General features: G+C 39.8%; 1 protein-coding gene across 3 annotated transcripts in view; it reads right to left on the minus strand.

Annotated features, from left to right (window-relative positions):
- The window catches only part of HERC2 (HECT and RLD domain containing E3 ubiquitin protein ligase 2), a 120,827-nt gene that overhangs the window by 84,788 nt on the left and 14,232 nt on the right, over nt 1-21,807 (minus strand). For 2 of the 3 annotated variants that reach the window (XM_068140685.1, XM_068140695.1), the window contains exons 4-7: nt 13,668-13,805; nt 2,496-2,715; nt 967-1,067; nt 80-236 (exon numbers count right to left, since the gene is read on the minus strand). In XM_068140685.1, coding sequence (XP_067996786.1) covers nt 80-236; nt 967-1,067; nt 2,496-2,715; nt 13,668-13,805 — 616 coding nt within the window. The remainder of the gene's footprint in view (nt 1-79; nt 237-966; nt 1,068-2,495; nt 2,716-13,667; nt 13,806-21,807) is intronic. The other variant, XM_068140704.1, reaches the window with a different exon arrangement.

A 21,807-nucleotide genomic window follows, 5' to 3' on the forward strand; every position in this document is an offset into this window, starting at 1 on the left:
TAAGAGACGTATGTTTGCCATTTAACAGCTACTTTAGCAATGCTCAAAAAAAGAAAAACAAAACCAAAAAACAACTTACCCAGTAACAACAGACCTTAGGAATTTAGTAGCTCTTTCCACTACTTCCAGCCATACAGAAGATACAGTCCCTTCATCAAAAAGGGAGGCCTCTGGTAGAGCTCGGAGTGCATCAAGTGATTCCTGTAACAATTCACTACACAGGTCTGCATCTTCACCTAAGGAACACAGTAATACTGGCTGCACTCCCACACTTACAGAAGTTACATGTTTGTATACAATGTTTTGTCATTTCTTATTTATTTTTTTAACCTCAAGCTTACTTAAGTTATGTTATAATATGGACAAAGTTCTCAATTTTCACACAAACATTTTACTGCAAGACCTCTGAAGAACAAAAGAATAGACTTAGAAAGGTGACAACTCTTAAACCATTTCTTCATACTATGCATCTGCTGAGGATGTCTGCTAGGACTGGCTGGACAAAGAGTGAGGCAAACAGCTGCCTTCTGAACAAGTGCAAACTGCGTAGAAGCGGCAGGTTAAAGTGGCAGAGATGGTATCTCTGCAGACCTCTGCAACTTGACAATCTAACCACAAGTTTCACACTACGATTCCAAATGCCTTTTCTACGTTGCACATTCATGTAGTAATATAGTGTATAGATCTTGTCTGGACAATAAATTTACCTTTTCTGAACCTGGCATCAAAATATGTTCTCTTCATAAAATCCCAATTTGTCTTCCTAAGCATGAAAGTAGTCCAACACAACACAGTATTGGCCAGCAAGAAACATTGCCAGGCATAATACCACATAAACCACAATTACGCAAATCTAACATTTATAAATGTATAGTTCTAGGCAATTATTTAATACACACAGATGCTAGAATGAATCATCTAACTTCTAATAAGAAACATACACAATATGCCACAGGGTAGACCTACCTGACCTCCAGGCTCTACGAAGGAACGCAAATGCAAATGAAAGTGCTGCTCGGGATCCAACTCGTGCAAGTCCTTCTATACCTTTGCCTACAGGTCTTGGGCTAAATAATATATTTGTATTATTAATTATTTGTATAACATCAATATTCAACAATTGGATAGTTTAGATACATGCATATATATATAAAATTACATATTTTTTATTTGCAAAGAAATGCAATTGTCTCCTGAGAATGAAGGTGATCAACATCAAAGTGTCAACAACTGAAATTTAACTTCAGCTGCTTCAAAGGTTCAATCCACAACAGCAAAAGCTTCATAGTGGTAAAAATACATTGGCATAATTGCCATCAAAAAGATGCCTATAGTTACTCAGAATGAAGTGATGATGGTATATTCAAAATACACAGATGTTAAGACACTTCACGTGCTCATTTACTCAGGAGGTTTATAATTCTAGTTAATTTAGGCTGCACAGACTATTTTTAGAGGTTGTTTTGTTTTTTTAAATGTATCTTTGGTTACTGATAATTAATTCCATCAATTTTGTTATTTCTTGTCTTTCCATTCAAGGATCAATATTACAAATGTCTCTTTGCAGCTTCTGTATTGGTGTGTGTACTAGAAATAGTTTGACCTTTGTTAACACACATTGGAGCCACATACATTTCTGTGGAATTACTGAGATTGTCTGCATAAAAAGAAAAGTTAAGTAAGCTTTCCTTTGTACTTAACAACAGATTCCCTACTGTTTCCCCTCAGATGGACACCAACTCTTTTTAATCTCAGATGAGAAGAAAGTTAACTGCTCAAGACTTTTCAAGAGAGAAAACTTTTCAACTGGCATTTTTAGCAATCTGATAATTTAAATATACCAATGTTCTTTTTAATCAGAACTAACAAAAAAAACAAAAGTAAGAATTCAGAGAACAAGTTGTTCACAGAAAGATCACTGTCAGAAATCCAATCCTGTAATTACTGGTCCTGTTATCTATTTATTGTCTCGTCTCATTTTTTAAGCTCAAGAAAATCTAACAAAAATTTCCCTGACTGAATTGCTCAGTCTGTCAGCCATCCACCTTGTTCAGCTACTGAATAGCTTATATGTTCTGTGTTTTAATGTTTCTTGGTTTTAGGTCAATAAGCTATTTAGACATGGAAAGTAATCAGACCATTTCTTATTCAGTTAGTTTAGTCCTCCAGAAACAGTTTCATATAAAATGTACATTTAAAGCATTTCTCACCCATGCTAAGGAAAACTATGATTAACTTTTATGCATTTGAATTTTTAAATTTGTTATGTGCCTTAACTGAACAAATATTGACCCAAAAAAAAAAAAAAACACCTCTATAAGCATCATTTCTGAAATAGGCTTCTCCACATAACACCACATAAAACTATCTTAAGAAGTGTTTCTTTACTGATAATGTTTCACGAGGCGGAAGAAATCACATTACACTCTCACACAGGGTGATAATCTTTCTATGACTTTCCTAATACATTAACTTATCCATGTATGTGTTCTTACCTTTTCTTATCCACAGCTGGCAGAGGAATACTACTGCTTTTCCATTTAACTTTAACATTCTCCTGAAGAACTGTTCTATTCAATGCAATGAAATATCGTTCCAGGATAACTAGCCTCTGCTTTAGCCTCATAGCTGAAAGAGCTGTTGTAGCAGTTTGTGCAGCCAGGGTTTGCTGTTCCCTCACTAGTACATGAAGGCACTCCTTCAATTCATTCACATCTGAGAAATCAGAGAAAAATATCATTTCATGGGTGTTTAACTTTGTTATATACTTTGTCAAGAGAAATCAAGACAAACTGAAAACTCTGAACCAGCCAGAATCTGAACCTCAAAATGCAGTGAAACTCCTTATTACTATACCTAATGCACACATTTCTAACCCACAGTATTACATAATCACAATCATACTTAATAGCTGTTTTAGACAAGGTGTATCTTCAAAACTCTCTTTGTGAACACATCTGAAGTTTTGTATTTTATGTCTAAAAGGAAACCAATATAGGAAATACTTATGCATTAAAAAAAAAAAAGAAATAAATTTAAAAAAAAGAAAAGAAATAAATTTTTTAAAAAAAGAAGAAAAAAAAAAAAAAAAAAAGGTGTTAGCAAATTCTTATCATCATTTGACCTCAAAGTCAGACTTCTCCTAAGCCCACCTAAACTTACAAGTCCCCACAAGGATACACTTCAATTTTGCACTGACATGCATTATCTTAAGTTTCTCTGAAGTTACAAAACTGCTCTCAGAAACTCTAGCATCACTGCCAAGAGTTTCTAAACTTTTGAAACATACAATTTCAGAAAGTTAAGATGCTTTCCAGTACTATTACCAAATAGAAGATCTGACTTATGTACCGACACTAGAGAATTACTTCTTCACTAACCAGAAAACGTAGTGAACAGCTCAAAGTCCTAGTATTCTAACAGCACATGGTATCAAGCACAGCATCAACCACACAAGAGAAAAAATAAAAGGCAAATACATGAACAAAGCACAATGTTTTCAACTCAGAAAAACCAAACCCTGAGGTAGTGAAATTTTACATTCTTTTATATTCTGTAGTCTTAATTCATAGGACAAATATCAACAAAATGTATGCTTAAAAGGGTTCTTTTCTGTCTTTTCTGACCCTTTATTAGCAGTCTGGTCACTGGGCTACCCTACTCTGCACTGAACGACTGCACTTGTCCCTAAGCCAATCACGTTTGCTGCCTGGCTGCTGCACAGTACCTTTGTTTTCACTTACACCTGACTAAGGGGTACAAAAAAAACCCATATATCTGCATGTATTTAACAGGGTTTGTGCGAAGACAGGGCAACACCTTTAAAAAAAAAAAATCACAACAAACCAAACCACACAAATCAACCTTTTTTTTTTTTTTTTTTTTTGGAACAGCTGCCTCCAAGATACAGAAATTTAGGCACACTTACAGTAGCCTCTAGAGTTGAAAATTGTATCTAAGGAGGTGTGATGGTTTTTGCAGCTGTAACCTGATAAAGCGTATCAAAGTTTTGTCCTCAGTCTGCAAGGCATCTTTTCTAACCCAGCAGAGAACTCAGTGGCCTTCTCTGCCACCGGATCACATTGCACAGTCACTTAGCAGCCATCGCCCCACATTTCACTGTTTCATAACCGTTAGATTCCTCTCCCTGAGACAATTTACATCTTTCCACCTGACTATGAGAAACAACATTTTTCAACAAGAACAGATTAGTAAGTATTTCTTGTAATCTAGACCATAAAAAAATATCCAAACCTACAAACAGCTATTACACACATTCTTGACTCAAGTATAACAAACAAGCCACAATTACTTTAATATCAGCCCTACAAAACTCCTCAAAGAACTCTATAGCATGTTCGAATATCAACAAGTTCCATACATACAGCTACTTCAGATCACATTATAAAGCGACACTAAAATAAAAGAGATGCTTGCCAAAAGCATGTTTGATTTTTTTGGTTTGGCTTTTATAATGTTCCTTAATGTTGTGGCCATATTAAGTTTACTTGGAAGGTTTAATGGATGCCTGTATCAACACTCAGTCTGAAGCTCTGGTGTATCTCCAGGCTGATCATAGTATCAGACAGGGCTGGAAGAGACCACAAGCATCATCATCCAGTTCCAACCCCCCTGCCATGGGCAGGGACACCCCACACTAGATCAGGCTGGACAGAGCCTCGTACAGCCTGGGCTTAAACACCTCCAGGGACGGCACCCCAACCACCTCCCTGGACAACCCATTCCAGGGCTTCACCACTCTCATGAGGAAGAACTTCCTCCTCACCTCCAGCCTGAATCTCCCCACCTCCAGCTTCATTCCACTCCCCTAGTCCTATTACTACCTGAGATCCTGAGAAGTCCTTCCCCAGCCTTCCTGTAGGCCCCCTTCAGATACTGGAAGGCCACAATTAGGTCACCTTGAAGCCTTCTCTTCTCCAGACTGAACAGCCCCAACTCTTTCAGTCTGTCCTCACAGGAGAGGTGCTCCAGCCCTCTGATCATCCTCGTGGCCCTTCTCTGGACACGTTCCAGCACATCCATATCCCTCTTGTAATAGGGGCTCCAGAACTGGACACAGTACTCCAGGTGGGGTCTCACCAGAGCTGAGTAGAGGGGGAGGATCACCTCCCTTGACCTGCTGGCCACACTTCTCCTGATGCAGCCCAGGATCTGATTGGCTTTGCAGGCTGCAAGTGCACACTGAGAGCTCATGCTAAGCTTCTCGTCCACCAGCACCCCCAAGTCTCTCTCCTCAGGGCTGCTTTCCAGCCAGTCACTGCCCAGCCTGTATTTGTGCCTGGGATTGCAAAAACCTTAGAATCTCAGAATCATTTTGGTTGGAAGAGACCTTTAAAATCATTGAGTCCAACTCTTAACCCAGCACTGCCCAGTCACCACCAAACCACATCCCTCAGCACCACATCTCCATGGCTTTAAAACCCTTCCAGGGATGGGGACTCCACCGCTGCCCTGGGCAGCCTGGACCAGGCCTTGACAAGTCTCAGGGGTAAGAAATTGTTCCTCATGTCCAACCTAGACCTCCCCTGGGGCTACTTGAGGCTGTTTCCTCTTGTCCCATCACTTGTTCCTTGGCAGAAAAGCCTGACCCCCAGCTAGCTCCAATCCCCTTTCAGTGAGTTGTAGAGAGCCAGAAGGTCTCCCCTCAACCTCCTTTTCTCCAGGCTGAACAATTCCAGGTCCCTCAGCTACTCCTCACAAGACTTGTGCTCTAGACCCTTCATCAGCTTCACTGCCCTTCTCTGGACCTGCTCTAGGACCTTAATGTTCTTCTTGGAGTGAGGGGCCCAAAACTGAACCCAGTATTCAAGGTGTGGCCTCACCAGTGCTGATCCCTGCCCTATTCCTGCAGGGGTCAGCCTGCCTCGAGCCAGATGCAGGACCTTGCACTTGCTCTTATTGAACCTCATGAGGTTGGCTTGTGCCCACCTCTCCAGCCTGTCAAGGTCCCTCTGGATGGCCTCCCTTCCCTCCAGCGTGTCTGCTGCACCACACAGCTTGGTGTCATCAGCAAACTTGCTGAGGGTGCACTCAATGCCACTGTCCATGTCACCCACAAAGATGTTGAACAAGACAGGTCCCAGGACTGATTCCTGAGGGACTCCGCTTGTCACTGGCCTCCACTGGGACATGGAGCCATTGACAGCCACTCTTTGGGTAACAGAAAAGCTAGAAAAGGAATCAACTAAAACTCTGTCTTCACTTTCTATGAAGAAAAAGGGTTGGAAAGAAATCACTTTTCATGTGATTAACCCTAAGAAGAGCTTTACACAAATAAAGAAAAAAAAGAACAAACATCATAAAGTCTTTACATTCAGGAACAAGCAACAGGAAGATCTGTTCACTTATACTATTTCCAAATACTGAAACATCACATGCAAAAATATTTTTTTCTAATAGAAAATATGATTTTGCCTCACCAAGATTCAAACCATATAAAAAGCACCTGCAAGAAGCATAAACACAAGTTTGATATATTCAGTTCAGGTAAGACATGGGGTAATAGCTTTAAACTAGAAGAAGCTAGGTTTAAATTAGATGTAAGGAATTCCTCACTGTGAGAATAGCGAGACACCGGACCAGGTTACCCAGAAAAGTTCTTGGTGCCTGCTCCCTGGAAGTATTCCAGGCCAAGCTGAATGGGGCTTTGGACATCCTGGTCTAAGTGGAAGGTATCCCTGTCCATGGCAAAGGGCTGGAACCAGATGATCTTTAAAGTCACTTCCATCCCCAGCCACTGTATCATTCTACAAAAATTCTTTTCCTTTCCACCTTCTCACCTTACCTTCACAATCTCAAATGGCTAAGATTTTAGAAAGGCTTTCTACCAAAATTAACTAATTCTCCTCTTAAATATTTTATACATATTTCTTCAATATTTCAAAAATGGAAGTGAATATGCAAAGTGTCATAAAGGCTGGAACAGTTTAAACTAGTCTTACAACTCAGATATCAAAACTGGACCAAGGACTGTCTTGTTTTATTAGAAGTAACATGATTTTAAAGTGAGATGTATCTATTCACTTTCTCACTTCAAATCTTCTCTTCTTACATCAGTAAGTTTATCTTTACAGAAATTCAGCTCATTTTTAGAAAGAAATATATCTGGGAATGAATGCAGTGAAATTGATTTAAATAAATCCTCAAATCTGAACACTTATTACCAATGAACTAAACAGACTAATGAGAGAATAGCTTATTAATAGTAACAATTCCGGTTTCATCTGAGAAGGCTACAAGCAAAACTCTTCATATGCCATTATGCCAGCCCTTGATGCTAACCATCTCTTGCAATACTTTGCTTTGTCAATTATTTTGTGTAAGTGGGAAACATTATTTACTTAATTTGTACCTACAATGTAAGGGTTTAAGCCATACTATACAAAGAGAAATCCTCAAACTACCATAAGCAGAATATCTGTTAACTGACAACTGCAGACAGGTATCTTTCTGAATGCAGCAGAGACAGATAATGGGTTTGCCATCTTGTATTAAAATTTATCATCTCTTTTCCTCCCCTCAGCAACTAACACAATTGCATGGGTTTACTACTTAATTCTTCCTGACAGAAGTTGTCTGCATGAGAAGGAAAAGCAACAGTACCATTTAACCCAGATCACTCTGACAGAACAGAGTGAAGAAGTGAGATGTTATTTTGATACTCCAGCAAAACCAGAGGTGCAAAACAAGCTGTTGAAGACAATGACTTCTTGAAGCATCTCAGACACAGTCAGACAACTAACCAGACACGAGTTTAAGACAGGTAGCCTATCCAAGGTATGTTTGCTCCTGTTTCAGAAGCTTAAAATAATGAAAATTTTAAAAAATAATGGTAAATGGTTTCTTCATGCTTATTTCATTAGCTCTTGTAGGGAACACCACATGCTTCTAAGTGGTAAATAAAATACCTTAAACATTCCAAAATCAAACTGAAAAAGTTTCAAGGACTTTGGGTGAGTTACAAGCTTTAGTACAGAGAGACTTCAGATTTAAAAATTCAAAGGAGAATTCAAATAGAATTTGGCAAGAATTTACTGTTATAATGAGCACACATTCCTGTCAGCAGCAGAACTAATGTGCTCTAATTTCCTAGAGATTTTTATATTTTGTCTCCTTTCTCCCCTTCTACTTCATGGTATTTCCATCAAACAAAAGCCAGACAGACAATGCACTTGGCTTAACAGGCATCTAATGATCCTGCAAATCTTTGCCACAGAATGAGAGGATTCAAATGTTACAGGGGAAATATAAAATGTTATCATGTACACATAATTTCCTTCAGAAATACAGCTAAACATGTTCCAAGAATTATTTTATACCAACAAAGAATGTAAGTCCTAAATGGCATTTAGCTTTTGGCTTCCTTCTGTCTGCTACCCTGTTCAAAAGATGACCATTAGCAGACCTCATCTTATTAGTATTCAGCAGGAGACATAATGAATAGTTGCATGCACATTCAGAATGCATCTCATTATGTGGCTGGGTTTTATATTGTGAGCAAAACTTGCTGAAATTGATGCTCAAAATAGCAAGAACTGAGACTCCTGTGTGTGTAAAAATACTTGGAGCTAGACAATAGCTTTCAAGTTGGCGGGAAGAGGGGAAAGGAGACAAGTTAAAACCTGTTCTAAGAAAATAAAAACAGATGAAGGAGTTCTGAGAAATGTAAAGCAGAGGAGGTCAGACTTCATCCTTTGACTGAACCGTTCTTCTATCAGCACGTCTAAATCTAAACTTAAAAGTACTGATCAAGAAACAATTTTTAAGTAGAAAATGTGACTATAAAGGAGATGAAAAACAGTTTTTCAATGCCATGGCTGCTTTTAATCACTTTTGTACACAGTACAAATTTAGATTTAATCATGTAACTAATAGCCCTTACATAATGAAAGCTCTGCATTGTGATAGCTCTCACAAAACAAGCAGAGAGATTCAACTGTTGTTCATTGTGACATGTATCTCAACAAAATCTCATGGGTAATTTTAACCTGTTCCATTAGGTATTGCCACTAAAGCACTTCTTAGTGAAATCAGCTATAGTAATATCAGAAAAACAAGAGGCAGCACTGTCTGCAAACAAGGTCTCACTCACACACAAGGAAACCCAAGAATTGCTACATCATGACACTGATTTAACAACATAATAGCTTAATTCACTGCTAACATAAACCAAATCTCACTACACAAGAAAACCGTATTCCCATTTCAACTGTACATTGCTTATTCATTTAGTGATATTTGCATTATTTAGTCATTTACTTTTTGTTCCACAGGGGAAACAGAATAGTAGCACTGCTCCTAAAACTTTGATGTAGAAAGTACCATTTTCTAGTCAGACTGCAGTTAAGATGAATTTGAACTAACTTTGTAAGCAACATTTAGTATCTTAAACACATGAAATAAGAATAGATTACAGTGAATTTGAATCACAAGGTATTTAACAGTTTAAGTTTTTACAACAGTTGAGGAATTTCTAGTTTATTAAAGAAATACAAATTACCTGACATCAAGGGGTATGAAATAAAAAACTATAGTCACAACGTGAGCTATACAATTTTAAGCTTTGAGAAAGATTTAGCCAGTGATTTTGCCTAGGTTTAAATAACCAAATCAACACAAAAAAAGTAAACAAAACAACAACCAAAAACCCCACACACAACCAACTAAAAGAAAGAAAGAAAAAAAAGAAGAAAAAACCCCAGGATTCATCTGAAAGGAAAGCTGCACTTTTGGATGATGTCAAAAAAACTCAAATCTCTCTGACTTTACATCTACAAAGACATGGTCATTGAAAACATTTCTAAACACCCAATGGTGATATATATTAAATCCTAAGGGCTAGAACCCTTAATACTGATCAAGACACATATGGAATGCATCCAGGAATATGAATGAGCAGCCAGTATACACTTAGGAACAGCAACAGTAGCAAGTCCCACAGACATTCGTGTAGATTCCTCTGCATGGGTAGATTCCATATATGCATGAACTGTGTGGAAATCAGACAAACATTTAGGTCATTAGGACTGTTGGTACTACATTAGTAAAGATAGCTGCCTGTGTATTTTTTGCAATTGGCTGTCAAGTGAGCAATAAAACAGTAGATATGCACTGATAAGCAAGGGAGACAAAATCCCAGGTTTTCCTGTTAAAGGGTCTCCAAACAACCTTACAGTCAAGAATGAGATCTTGGCACTACAGTAGAGCAGATTCACAAAGAAATTGGTCCACTGCTGTGGAATCTCTGTTGCCATAGAAGTTTGGCTCAGACAAACGGTTTCTCTGCTACCACAGAAGTTTGCCTCCAGACTGCTTCTCTACTCCACTTTCTTTGTATTCAAGCACCTATGCAGTTCAGACACTGCTGGATGCCCACACCTGTGCCAACTCAAGATAGCAGCCATCACCAGGGAATATTGGGGGTGCTCACCATTTCACAACCACCATAACAGTATGCACAGGTACCCCAAGAATGACTCACCTAAACTGGGGTCCCAACATGCCTGCACTATCATACAGGTGGCATGCGACCTGCTCTGCTGTGGGAACACCTCTACCAACCACCCCTAGGCAGGGAATAAAGGGAAATTCAGGAAGAAAAGGAAGCACCATGAACCATTGGTGTGCACCCACTACCAATAAGATATCAGCCACGTGGGACACCGCTGAAACTCAAAGTGGCAATACTTTTCACCTCTGATCCCACCTCACTCCTCTCTCTTAATCTCTCACACTCTCTCTCTCTGGCACATAAATTGCCTTGCCTGCCTTATGAACCACTGTATGATCAAATTGATCTGCACAAACTTGTAATCAGTAAACTGCCACTCGTTCTTGTAATCAATAAATTGCCAGTGACTTTGGTGTCAGTTTGCCTCACTCGTTATCTAGGTATCACTAAAAAGTCTCCTCCTGCAGAGCCTTCCTCTGAGATCAGGTCATGACAACTGTGTAACAGCAGCTGGAAAAACAGGGTATCAAGATAGACTTTCTGAAACTCATGAGGTACCCACAACTGAAGTAGTATATATACAGTTCCCAACCCACCTTCCCTGGCATGAAAATACAGGGCAAGGAAAGAAAAAAAGAAGAAGAAAAAAAAAAAAAAAAAAAGAGAGAGAGAGAAAAACTGTTTAGAACAGCTTCTGTATGCAAAGAAGTTGCATGAAGTAAGACCTCCAGTGAGAGAAAGATACAACTGGGGAGTGACAGAATTCTTAACACACACAAAACCCATCCCATCAGTGCTGGAGAAGAAAAGTAAGGAACAATGACTTGCTGGCTCTTTCGATGTTAAGAACAAGAGGGCATTAGGTGAAAACAACAGAAGTCAAAAGCAAGTCAAAGACTAGGAGGAGTCCTCTGATAGCATAGTCATGCAATAAACAGCTGAATTACAAAGCTGCTTGCTACTACATATAGCTGTGCATGCTAAAAGTTCAGAATGTTCAAAAGAGACTGGACACATTAATGGGGGGAAAAAACACATGTATGTTCCAGCAAAGCAAAACAGGGGTGGGGGCCCTAAATATACATTCACATAACCCTATACCACCACATCTGGCTCAATGCATATTCTGGCTACAACTTACGTGTCATAAACACAGGACCTTATTATTCACTTGGCTACTGCTATTTACGCTGTTGCTGTCAGGACGCTAGACTAGACTGTCCTTTTTTTAGACTCAGCATAGTCAGCCTCAAGAATATCATCACTAAGAAAGGAAGCCCAAGGAAATAAAATACTGCTCTAATTTCTGTAGATTTTGAACAACCACTTTTTCCTCCCTGTATCCAGGGCTGAACAACTCTATTTTTGTCCAGATCATTCAATATGATAAAACCCATGTAGCTTCAGAAAAGAAAACTGATGGAACTAGTAAAAGAAGATTTTTAGAAAGAATCAGAACTGGCAAACAAACACACAGCCTAGTAAGAACAAGATGGGAGGAAGATGTTTTAAAGAAGCACTCAGCACAAAGTAGACTATAAATGAATCAATTAAGAGTTGAACATTAATTAAATACTAAAATACAAGAGAAAAGGAAATACAACTTAAAGTCAAATAATTATCTACCCAAGTATTTATTACTACCCTACATATTTCATACAGGTCTTGTCACGAGACCACCATTCTAAAATTAAAAAAAAGAAAAAGCTATGACCTCTTGGCCCTGCTCTGGCAGAGTAGTGATCTCAGCAGAAATTATAACTAAAGAAAGCATTCTGCTTCTCTGAATTTGTGCCAGGATTACGAAACAAGTGTGGGCCTGGAGGGGGACAAAAATTAATGATCCTCAACAGAATTTTTTGTGTACTCTCAAAAATCTCTCAGCCCAAAGAAGGAGGAATGTCACATGGCCCACTGACCTTCATAAGCTATTTCAAGAGTAAGTATCCATATGTGCGCCAATAAAGAACACTATATTTAAGCACTCAAAGTAAATATAAGATAGCGAGTTATTTCTTTCTGAAAATACCAAATGCACATACATTGCATTTTTATTTATAAAACCAACTGTTTTCTTGTTTCTTTTTTTTTCCCATTTTTAAGAAATAATTGGAGGAGAAACTTAAATGTGACCCTCATCTTACAGCTCTTCAATGCTTTCAATTCTCACTCCTTTCACTGTAGTGGAAACTCTTTTCATTCCTCCTACACTGCAAAACTCTGTCCCACTACTAGAGTGACTGCATGTCCATCTGTCCCCTCAGCCTTAAGAAAGCAGAGCAAGCACAGAGCAGAGGACAGCAGACTGGCAGCTGACCTGTGGCTCTACCGAAATAAACAGATTCCCCAGCAAAGGGGGCTACACAGATGCAGATTCTGGCGCTGAAGAGACAATACTTTCCCCAGGGATCTTCTAGTTTTTCTGCATGAGGGGAAAGGAAAAGGGCGACAACAGAGGTCTCTGAAGTTTGTACATGCCAACATCTGAACCAGAAGAGTATCATGCACCAGAACTACAAAACAAAACACTGACGTGAAGGTTCTTCTGATCTGCTATTTTTAAACATTGACAGTTTTATACAACAAATTGCTGTTCTGCAGTAACAACAGCCATGAACTTCAACTGGCTTCAATATTAAAAAAAACAAACAGACAGAAAGTTATACATGAAGATGTTAATACAAAAACCAACTTTTCTACTGCCATCATAGGTGAGATTGCTGTCAGCAGAATTCAGGACAGACAGTTAACTAACCATTTCAACCTTCCCCTTACAATTCCCTCTGTCAGGCAAAGAAAATGCAAAGAAAAATCACCTCTTAAACCTTTACTGCCTGCAGAAAATTCTAGCTTCAGAAACTAGGCAAAGTCTTTTTTAACATCTGCAACTAAGTATTTTGAAGACATCGTAACATTTCACTGTATCACTGCATTTGTTCCAAGTCAGTTTATCATTCCTTCAAGCAACATAAAAGGTGCAAATTGACTCCTCAAGTCACAGGTCTAATTAAATGCAATTACAGTCAATGTTTAACTTCAATCACAGTTAACCACTTATCCAGTTTATTCCACTAACCCAACAAATGCATCTGCCAGCAAGTACATTTGATCCAATTACTTCCTGATGCTACAAAAGTACAGATCAATAAGGAATACATAGTGGGTAAGTGAGAATGACCAAAACAGCTCTTAATACCTGGTTGTTTTCCCCACACCCAACTCTCCACAATTGATTTGGCCCTGTAAGTGGGCAGAGGAGTCTCTTCTTCATCTTTCTTTTCTTTGTCATTTTGTTCTTCTTTCTTTGATGCAGTTTGGCATTCAGTGCTATCATCTAAAGTAAAAAAGGGAAAACAAACAAAAAAAGACCAGTTAAACTAATTCATCCTTGAATTCAGTTCTAGATTAGAAATGAAAAGCTGAAACACCCAGTCCACAAGTTTAGAGCAATAATGTCTGTCAATAAAAGTACAGAATTAGTATTTTACCACATTTACTGTCAAAGGTGCTAGGTCTCGTGTTACATTTTGTAAGAGTGACATTAGAATCCAAACATCATTGCTGTAACCTCCTGGGGAGAATGAACGTTTAATATCACAAAGGATGCACTGTAAGTCAGATTTTGCTCCCAACTATCCACATTTTTGTAGTATTTACTCATTTTCATATTCCATTTCCATCACAGGAGAGAAAAAAAAAAAAGGGGGTAAGGGGAGGAAGGAGAGGGGAAAGAGAGAGAGAGAGTAATTGCCTCAATTTCAAAAATCAAGGAGAGCTATATATTGGCATTTACACTAATTTTATGCAGCAGTATTTCAACACTTGTAACATATCTAGCATCTTAGTAATTACTAGCAAGTAATGAAAATAATACCACCACTTTCAGCACAAGAAGCAAAATAACATCACAGTCCTTTTCAGATTACTTTCATAAAGCCATAACACAGACATTAGTCACTTCTCCCTGTAATCAAAGGCTGCATCAAAGTCCCAATTTTCTAAATGCAGTAGAACTAGACAGCTGGAAGGGAATTTGGAGCTCCATATCCATACTTCCAGTCAATCCAATGCACAAGACTGCCTTGCAATTAAGGGCCACGCTGGCAACTCCTTTCTTCACCTCTAAAAATATCCCCAAAAATTTCTGAAGTCCAGCATTTGAAACTTAGCCATGAAGAATTTAGCTCCAGACATTTTCATCAGGCTCTTAAAAATAACTAGCCTACATTTCTACCTGCCCATCTAGTCTACATCCTGGCCTGCATCAAGAACAGTGTGGCCAGCAGGAGCAGGGAGGTCATTCTGCCCCTGTACACTGCACTGGTTAGGCCACACCTTGAGTACTGTGCCCAGTTCTGGGCCTCTCAGTTTAGGAAGGATGTTGACTTGCTGGAACGTGTCCAGAGAAGGGCAACAAAGTTGGTGAGGAGCTTGGAACACAATCCCTATGAGGAGAGACTGAGGGAGCTGGGGCTGCTTAGCCTGGAGAAGAGGAGACTCAGGGGTGACCTTATCACTCTCTACAACTACCTGAAGGGGGGGTTGTAGACAGGCAGAGGTTGGTCTCTTCTCCCAGGCAGCCAGCACCAGAACAAGAGGACACAGTCTCAGGCTGTGCCAGGGGAGGTTTAGGCTGGAGGTCAGGACGAAGTTTTAGACAGAGAGAGATATTGCCCATTGGAATGGGCTGCCCAGGGAGGTGGTGGAATCGCCATCACTGGAGGTGTTGAGGAGGAGACTTGACAGGGTGCTTGGTTGCATGGTTTAGTTGATTAGGTGGTGTTGGATGATAGGTTGGACACGATAATCTTGAAGGTCTCTTCCAACCTGGTGAACAAACCAGGTTGGAAGAGACCTTCAAGATCATCATGTCCAACCCATCAATCAATCCAACCCACCTAATCCACTAAACCATGGCATCAAGCACCCCGTCAAGTCTCCTCCTGAGCACCTCCAGTGATGGTGACTCCACCAATTCCCTGGGCAGCACATTCCAAGGGGCAATCACTCTCTCTGTATTACAGTTCATCCAAATTTTCCCCCTCACAAAAAAAACAAATCACCAACAAAACCCAAAACAGAACAAAAACACAAGCCAGACAAGCCCTAGAACTTTTTTCTCTTATCTCAGGCCCCATATCCAAAACTCGTGCATTTGTACCAGCATACTTCAGAAGCCAGTAACAAAGCAGCGGTTTACAGCTGCAGCCAGCCACAGCAAACCTGAGTACAGCCTGCCCTGAGACTCAGCATTACTCCACTTGGAGATCAAAGGCTCTCATTACCTCAGAACATACATCAGAACATACATACATACATCTATCATAATGTACAAAAACATTCAACTATACTTTCCATTTGGACTGAAAAAGAAAAGTGAATGCACAATCTTGTAACTGGATCTGTGATTGCCTTCTATGTTATACTGCAGACACCACAGCACCTCCTAAAATAAGACTTTTAAAGGTGTCTTAATATACCCAAGTTTTAAATTAAAGCAAGTGGTTCCTAAGCTATACACACACTAGCACTCGAGAAACAGTAGATGAGACTTGCGTAAAGCATTTGACACTGTCCCACACAACATCCTGTTCACAACAATGCAAATGCATGGACTTGAGGGGTGGACCACTCATGGGATAAGAACTGGCTGGACAGCCGCACTCAGAGTTGCATTTGATGGATCAGTGTCCAAACAGAGACCAGTGACAAGCGGCATTCCTCAGGGGTTGGTACTGGGACTGGTGCTGCTTAAATCCCTTTGTCAGCAGCATAGACAGTGCCATTGAGTGCACCTGCAGCAAGTTTGCTGATGACACCAAGCTGTGTGGTATGGCTTACACACTGGAGGGAAGGGATGCCATCCAGAAGGACTCAGACATGCTTGAGAGCTGGGCCCATGCCAACCTCACAACACTTAACAAGGCCAAGTGCAAGGTCCTACACCTGGGTTGGGGCAATCCCAAGTATAAATATAGGCTGGGGAAAGAGTGGTTCAAGAACAGTCTCAAGGAGGACTTGGAGGAGTCAGCTGATGAAAACCTAAACATGAGCCAGCAATGTGTGTTTGCAGCTCAGAAGGCCAATCGTGTCCTGCATCCAAAGAAGTGTGATCAGAAGGACAAGAGAAGTGATTCTCCCTCTCTACTCTGCTCTCATGACACCTGACCTGGAGTACTGCATTTAGCTCTAGTGCCCCTAGCATAAGAAGAACATTGAACTGCTGGAGCGGGTCCGGGGGAGGGCCACAAAGATGATCAGAGGGCTACAGCACCTCCGCTATGGGGATAGCCTATGAGAGCTGGGACTGTTCAGCTTAGAGAAAAGAAGGGTCCAGGGAGACCTTATAGCAACCTTCCAGTACCTGAAAGGGAGCTACAAGAAAGCTGGGAAGGGACTTTTTACAAGGCTTTGTTGTGATAGGACAAGACGAAATGGACTGACACTTGAGGAGCATAGATTTAGACTAGATATTAGAACAACATTCTTTACAATAAGGCTGGTAAGACACTGAACAGGTTACGCCCTCCCTGGAGGTGTTCAATATTAGGTTGGATGAGGCCTTGAGCAATCTCGTCTAGTGGAGGGTGTCCCTGCCAATGCCTGGGAGGGTGGAACTAGATGATCTTCCCAACCCAAACCATTCCATGAATAAGACTGAAGGAGAACAGGAAAGAAGGGAAAATAACTACAGCGTGCACACTGCAGCTGAGATTGTCAGCTAGGAAAGGAATAGCAAAGTCACTTGAGAAAAGGAAAAAACAGCGTAGACAGTACAGCAGTCATCAGCACAATAATACATGTCCAAGGCACAAGCAAATACTATTAAAGCTATGGTTTCCATTATAAAGTTAAAATCAGTGACTAAAGACCCTGTTTAGTCTCAGCAGTTCAGAATATTCCCACAGTAACACCATAGTCTCACGGCTTCTCCATTTGCACAACTAGAAGCTCACTCCACAGGGTCTGTGACTTCAGTTTGTGAGTAGAAAGGTGTTGGTGTCGTGCCAAGACACCACATTTCAAGGGCAACTGTAAGACAACTTGCTATGCTTTTTAACAAATCCTTGGCAAAGGATGACTTAGTTATTTTGCCCAGCTCCTTACAGGAAATCCAGAAAGTCCTAGTCCAGGTGGGAATTAAGCTTTGTATTGCATAAAAACAACCTAAACACACAAATCCATAAGTAGTCATCTTTTTTTTTTTTTTCCCCCTTCTTTTTTTCTGGTTGTATAATGAGAAAAAGAAGGGGTACTGATACCAGCACCAGTGGGTGGGTGCAGTGTGGCCAGCAGCAATTAGGAGGGAAAGACAGAGATGAGGACAGTCATAAGCTGTGCTCTTTTTCCTCCACCCAAGATAGGGACATCTGCACCCTCAATATACATCTTAACTTTTGCTATACTTCTGTTACATTAGAGCTATTGCAAAGGTTTGTGTCTCTAACTGTGTCAGATACTACACGGGATTTATTAACCTGAGATCATCTTGCAGTCAGTGACTTTATCATTGACAATTCCAAACCTGTTCTATCTCTCTCTTTGGACAATTAAGCCATTTAATTGTTTTAAATGTCTGAAGCTGTGTCAATGCAAGTCCTTATTGGGGCACTGGAAAAAAAGAGAGGCAAATGTTCATTTTGCTAAATAGTTCCAGTCAGGGTCCTGGACTCCTGAGAATGGCAGACATGGACTGGAATGAAAATCAACATGGTTACAACTGTGTAACATTTCCTTGAAATAACATTCTCTTAAATACGTTTTGGTTTACAACCTTAAGCCTCCAAGCTGAGGCAGGTATACTTAACCAGTCAAAAGTGAGCAACCAAAGTAGTTATCCTCAGGTAGAAGCTAGCCCCCAAACCAAACTGCAGTGGCTCACCATATGTGCTCTATCTTGCACAGCAATAACCTAATCCAGTATAAACAGAGGATAAGAAGGAAGCAACTAAAGGTGGAACTTAGACATTACATTCAATGAAGAAAATAACTGACCTCCATAATCACTTCCAGCAGCTATTACAGTGTGCTCTTGTACTGCTCTTAAATGCCAATGAAGAATCCTGCAGTAGAACAGTTGGAACAGTTTCCCAACAGATGTTGTCATTCACAAGGAAAAAATTTAAGCAGTGTGCTGTAGGCAAAGGCTGCATTTTACCACCACTCTAAAATAGTATTTGGTAGTCCCACATCCAGGAAGTAATACACAATACTGTACTGTGTTTTCTGTTAAAGACTTTTTATCTATATATGTGCATACATAAACTTCAACTGATAGCTATTTGTGCAGGAAGGATCCATGCCTAACTATTTGCAAACCACGTTTACAAAGCTTTCCAGGGGTCCAAGTCCAGAGGACAGAAGATTCTTATCTCCTAATCCCAATCAGAAATAAAGTTTCTTTTCCTCCCTGACATACTGTTTTTTATAAAACACATTTTTTCAATTATCTGTTGAAATTAATAAAGCATTTTACACTTAAAATCAAACTGTTCAACAGTGACTACAGACCTTCCACTGTCCTGCACAGAGACTCCAATAATCCACAACTAAGCACTGAATGATTGAGCCACTGGGCACAGCCAATAAAGCTGGGTTGGGGGAAAAGAAGAAGAGGAAAGAGGCACTTCTCACTTTCAACAAGTTCCTTCTTAGGTAAGACAGGAGGCTCTGGGCCTGCTTGATACTATGATTTGTTACATCTGTGAACAGTAGCCACCATAACCAATTCCCACATACTGCTTTTATCATAAGCGTTATAAATGCAGTAGTGGTTTGTGATTTGTGTTACAGAATGCAATATTCGGGGGGGGGGGGGGGGGGGGGGGGAGTGGCAGTTGGTTTGTTTTGAGAACAAAAGGTAAATGTTCAGACTGTTTTGACTGTAAGGAGAAGCCTTATGCCAACTTTCTCAGGAGCGCAGAATGTTTACATTAGATAAGTCCTGTGCTGCAGCTGTGCTTGTGTGAGAAGATGAGTTATTCAAAGGATACAGGAGCAGGAGAAAGACCTCCCCTGCCTCATCTGTGACCCCTAACACAAGGAAGACACATGCTCAAGAAGCCCAAGCAGTTGCTAGAACTTATTATCATATCCCTGCCTTCTGTTAAGCATAAGCATGAGTATGTAGATGATGTAGCTATATAAAGAAAAGATAGTATTTGTGAGATGTTTTTTGGCAGAGACTGGAGGTATCCGTGGGGGGGGGGGAAGTCTCTGTGGCCCAGCACATCGCCATTTCTTTTTTTTTTCCCTGCTGCTTGCTTGCTTGCTTGTATCTTTTTTAATAAAACAACTCTCACAAGAAACTTGGAAATGTTCTTGTGCGGCCCGTTTGTAACAGTTTCGGTGCACTGGCTGGGTTTGGTTTCTGCCAGCCTCTCTGCAATCGCTTGTAGCGTTATTTATTCGCAGCTGCAACACTAAATGATGTTTGTGGGTTCAACAGAACTAGGCTGACATGGGTCCAACTTTCAGGAAGGAGGGAATATAGAGAGAAGAAGCAGCCCAAAATGTTTACCAAAGGCAGGACAGAGACATGAAGCTGACAATTTTATATTTTTGCCCCAGAACCTAGAAGAGCTAACTGAAACTGAAAATCCCACCTACACAGAAGTTTGAGAAATGAAAGATTAACAAATGAAGAAAACAACCCACAAAAAAAAAAAAAAACAAAAAAAAAAAAAACCTGAGTAGTCAATGATTATATGTCCTGAAAATTTACAATTATCTTCTCTAACAAAAATTTAGTCAGAATAGCATTACTGAATACTTTTTATTATTTTCAGTATATAGCTTCCACTATACAAGATACTAATTTTATCTAAATTTCCTGAGGGCAGCCTGATTTTCTTTTAAGTATAAGCCAGGCTGCAAGTGCACCTGTATTTGGACATCACTACTGTCACAGCTGTGTCCTCAGATGATACTTGGAAACATGCAAACACATTCTGCTGAAGGCATTTATCAAGTATGTTTCTCTGAAAGTTCCATGAAGAAAAAACAAAGAGGTTACTCCTAATCAAATGTTAGAAGAAAAAAAAAAATGCACTACTTCCATATTTCTTCTAGAGAAAAAGGAAAAGGAATGCTTTTCACTACCAATAGCATATTCTTCCCATCTGTTGCCACTGCTGATATCCACTGGAAAAAATGAAATGCCTCTTCTGAGCAGCTCAGTCAGTATCAAAAGAGAGCTCGAGCACTAGTGAAGCAGAAGAGTTAAAAAGGACAAGCATAAATCAAAACTTCTTAAAACAGACTAACTAAAAAGAGACTAGTTGCAGCAGTCTGTTATTTATCAAATTAGTCATTTTAGCAGCAAAATCTGGAGTCTGAAATTAATATTTTAATATAGTGGGTTTATATTACATTTGTAGATCCTTTATGCGAAATGTAACTACCAACTAAACAAACGCCCTAGAATAATTTCATTAAATTAATTTTAAACTGCAAGTTCAGAGATGCAAACTGACCACCAATTTTTCTGGTTCCATGATTCAAAACAGTCTAATGGAACGAAATACAATCTGGTTGACAGTGAACAGAAATAGCCTTAATTAGCTTTTTCTTCTCAAAGCTCAAGTCTCGTAAGCAAGATGGTTATATTTTACCAATCCTTCAGGCCAGCACAATGGCATTTATGAAGGCTAGCTTCACTGCAAGAGAATTCATACATGAATTTTAAGAGTCAAGAGCCAGAAAAACTGTATTTAGACTTCCAAATTACTGCAGCTTTTCAAAAAATTAGATGTTTTAGAAGCACCTATGTAGAAGAACGTTGACAGTCCAGTCATGAGAAGGCACAGATTCAATTTCTGCTATACAATATACACACTTAACCCCTCCAAATAGAAGGCAGAGGAAAACATGTTGTTTTAATTCTTAATCTTTGTTGTTCATTACCCAACTCTACCTTAATTGGCAACAAATTAAATTTGAGGAGAAAGTTCTTCACAGAAAGAGTTATTGGACATTGGAATGGGCTGACCAGGGAGGTGGTGGAGTCACCATTGAGGAGTTCAAAAAAGGATTGGATGTGGCACTTGAAGCCATGGTTTAGTTAGTTATGAGGTGATAGGTTGGACTTGATGATCACCAAGGTGTTTTCCAACCTTGTTGATTCTGTGATTCTGTAATTTTCCAAGTCAAGTCTGTTTCACCCATGACAATAACTGATAAGTTATCTCCCCAGCCTCATCTTGACCCAGAAGCTTTGCCACTTTATTTTATCCACCTATCCTGTTGAGGAGCAGCAGCAAGTGAGAAGCTAAGTGTGCAGCTAGGAACAGTCAACACACTGCAGTACTTGAAACAAGTGTTAACAAAACAAAACA

Source organism: Melanerpes formicivorus, unplaced genomic scaffold (assembly GCF_026170545.1).
Source record: "Melanerpes formicivorus ecotype bairdi unplaced genomic scaffold, bMelFor1.0.p_v2 SCAF_1, whole genome shotgun sequence".
NCBI lineage: Eukaryota > Metazoa > Chordata > Aves > Piciformes > Picidae > Melanerpes > Melanerpes formicivorus.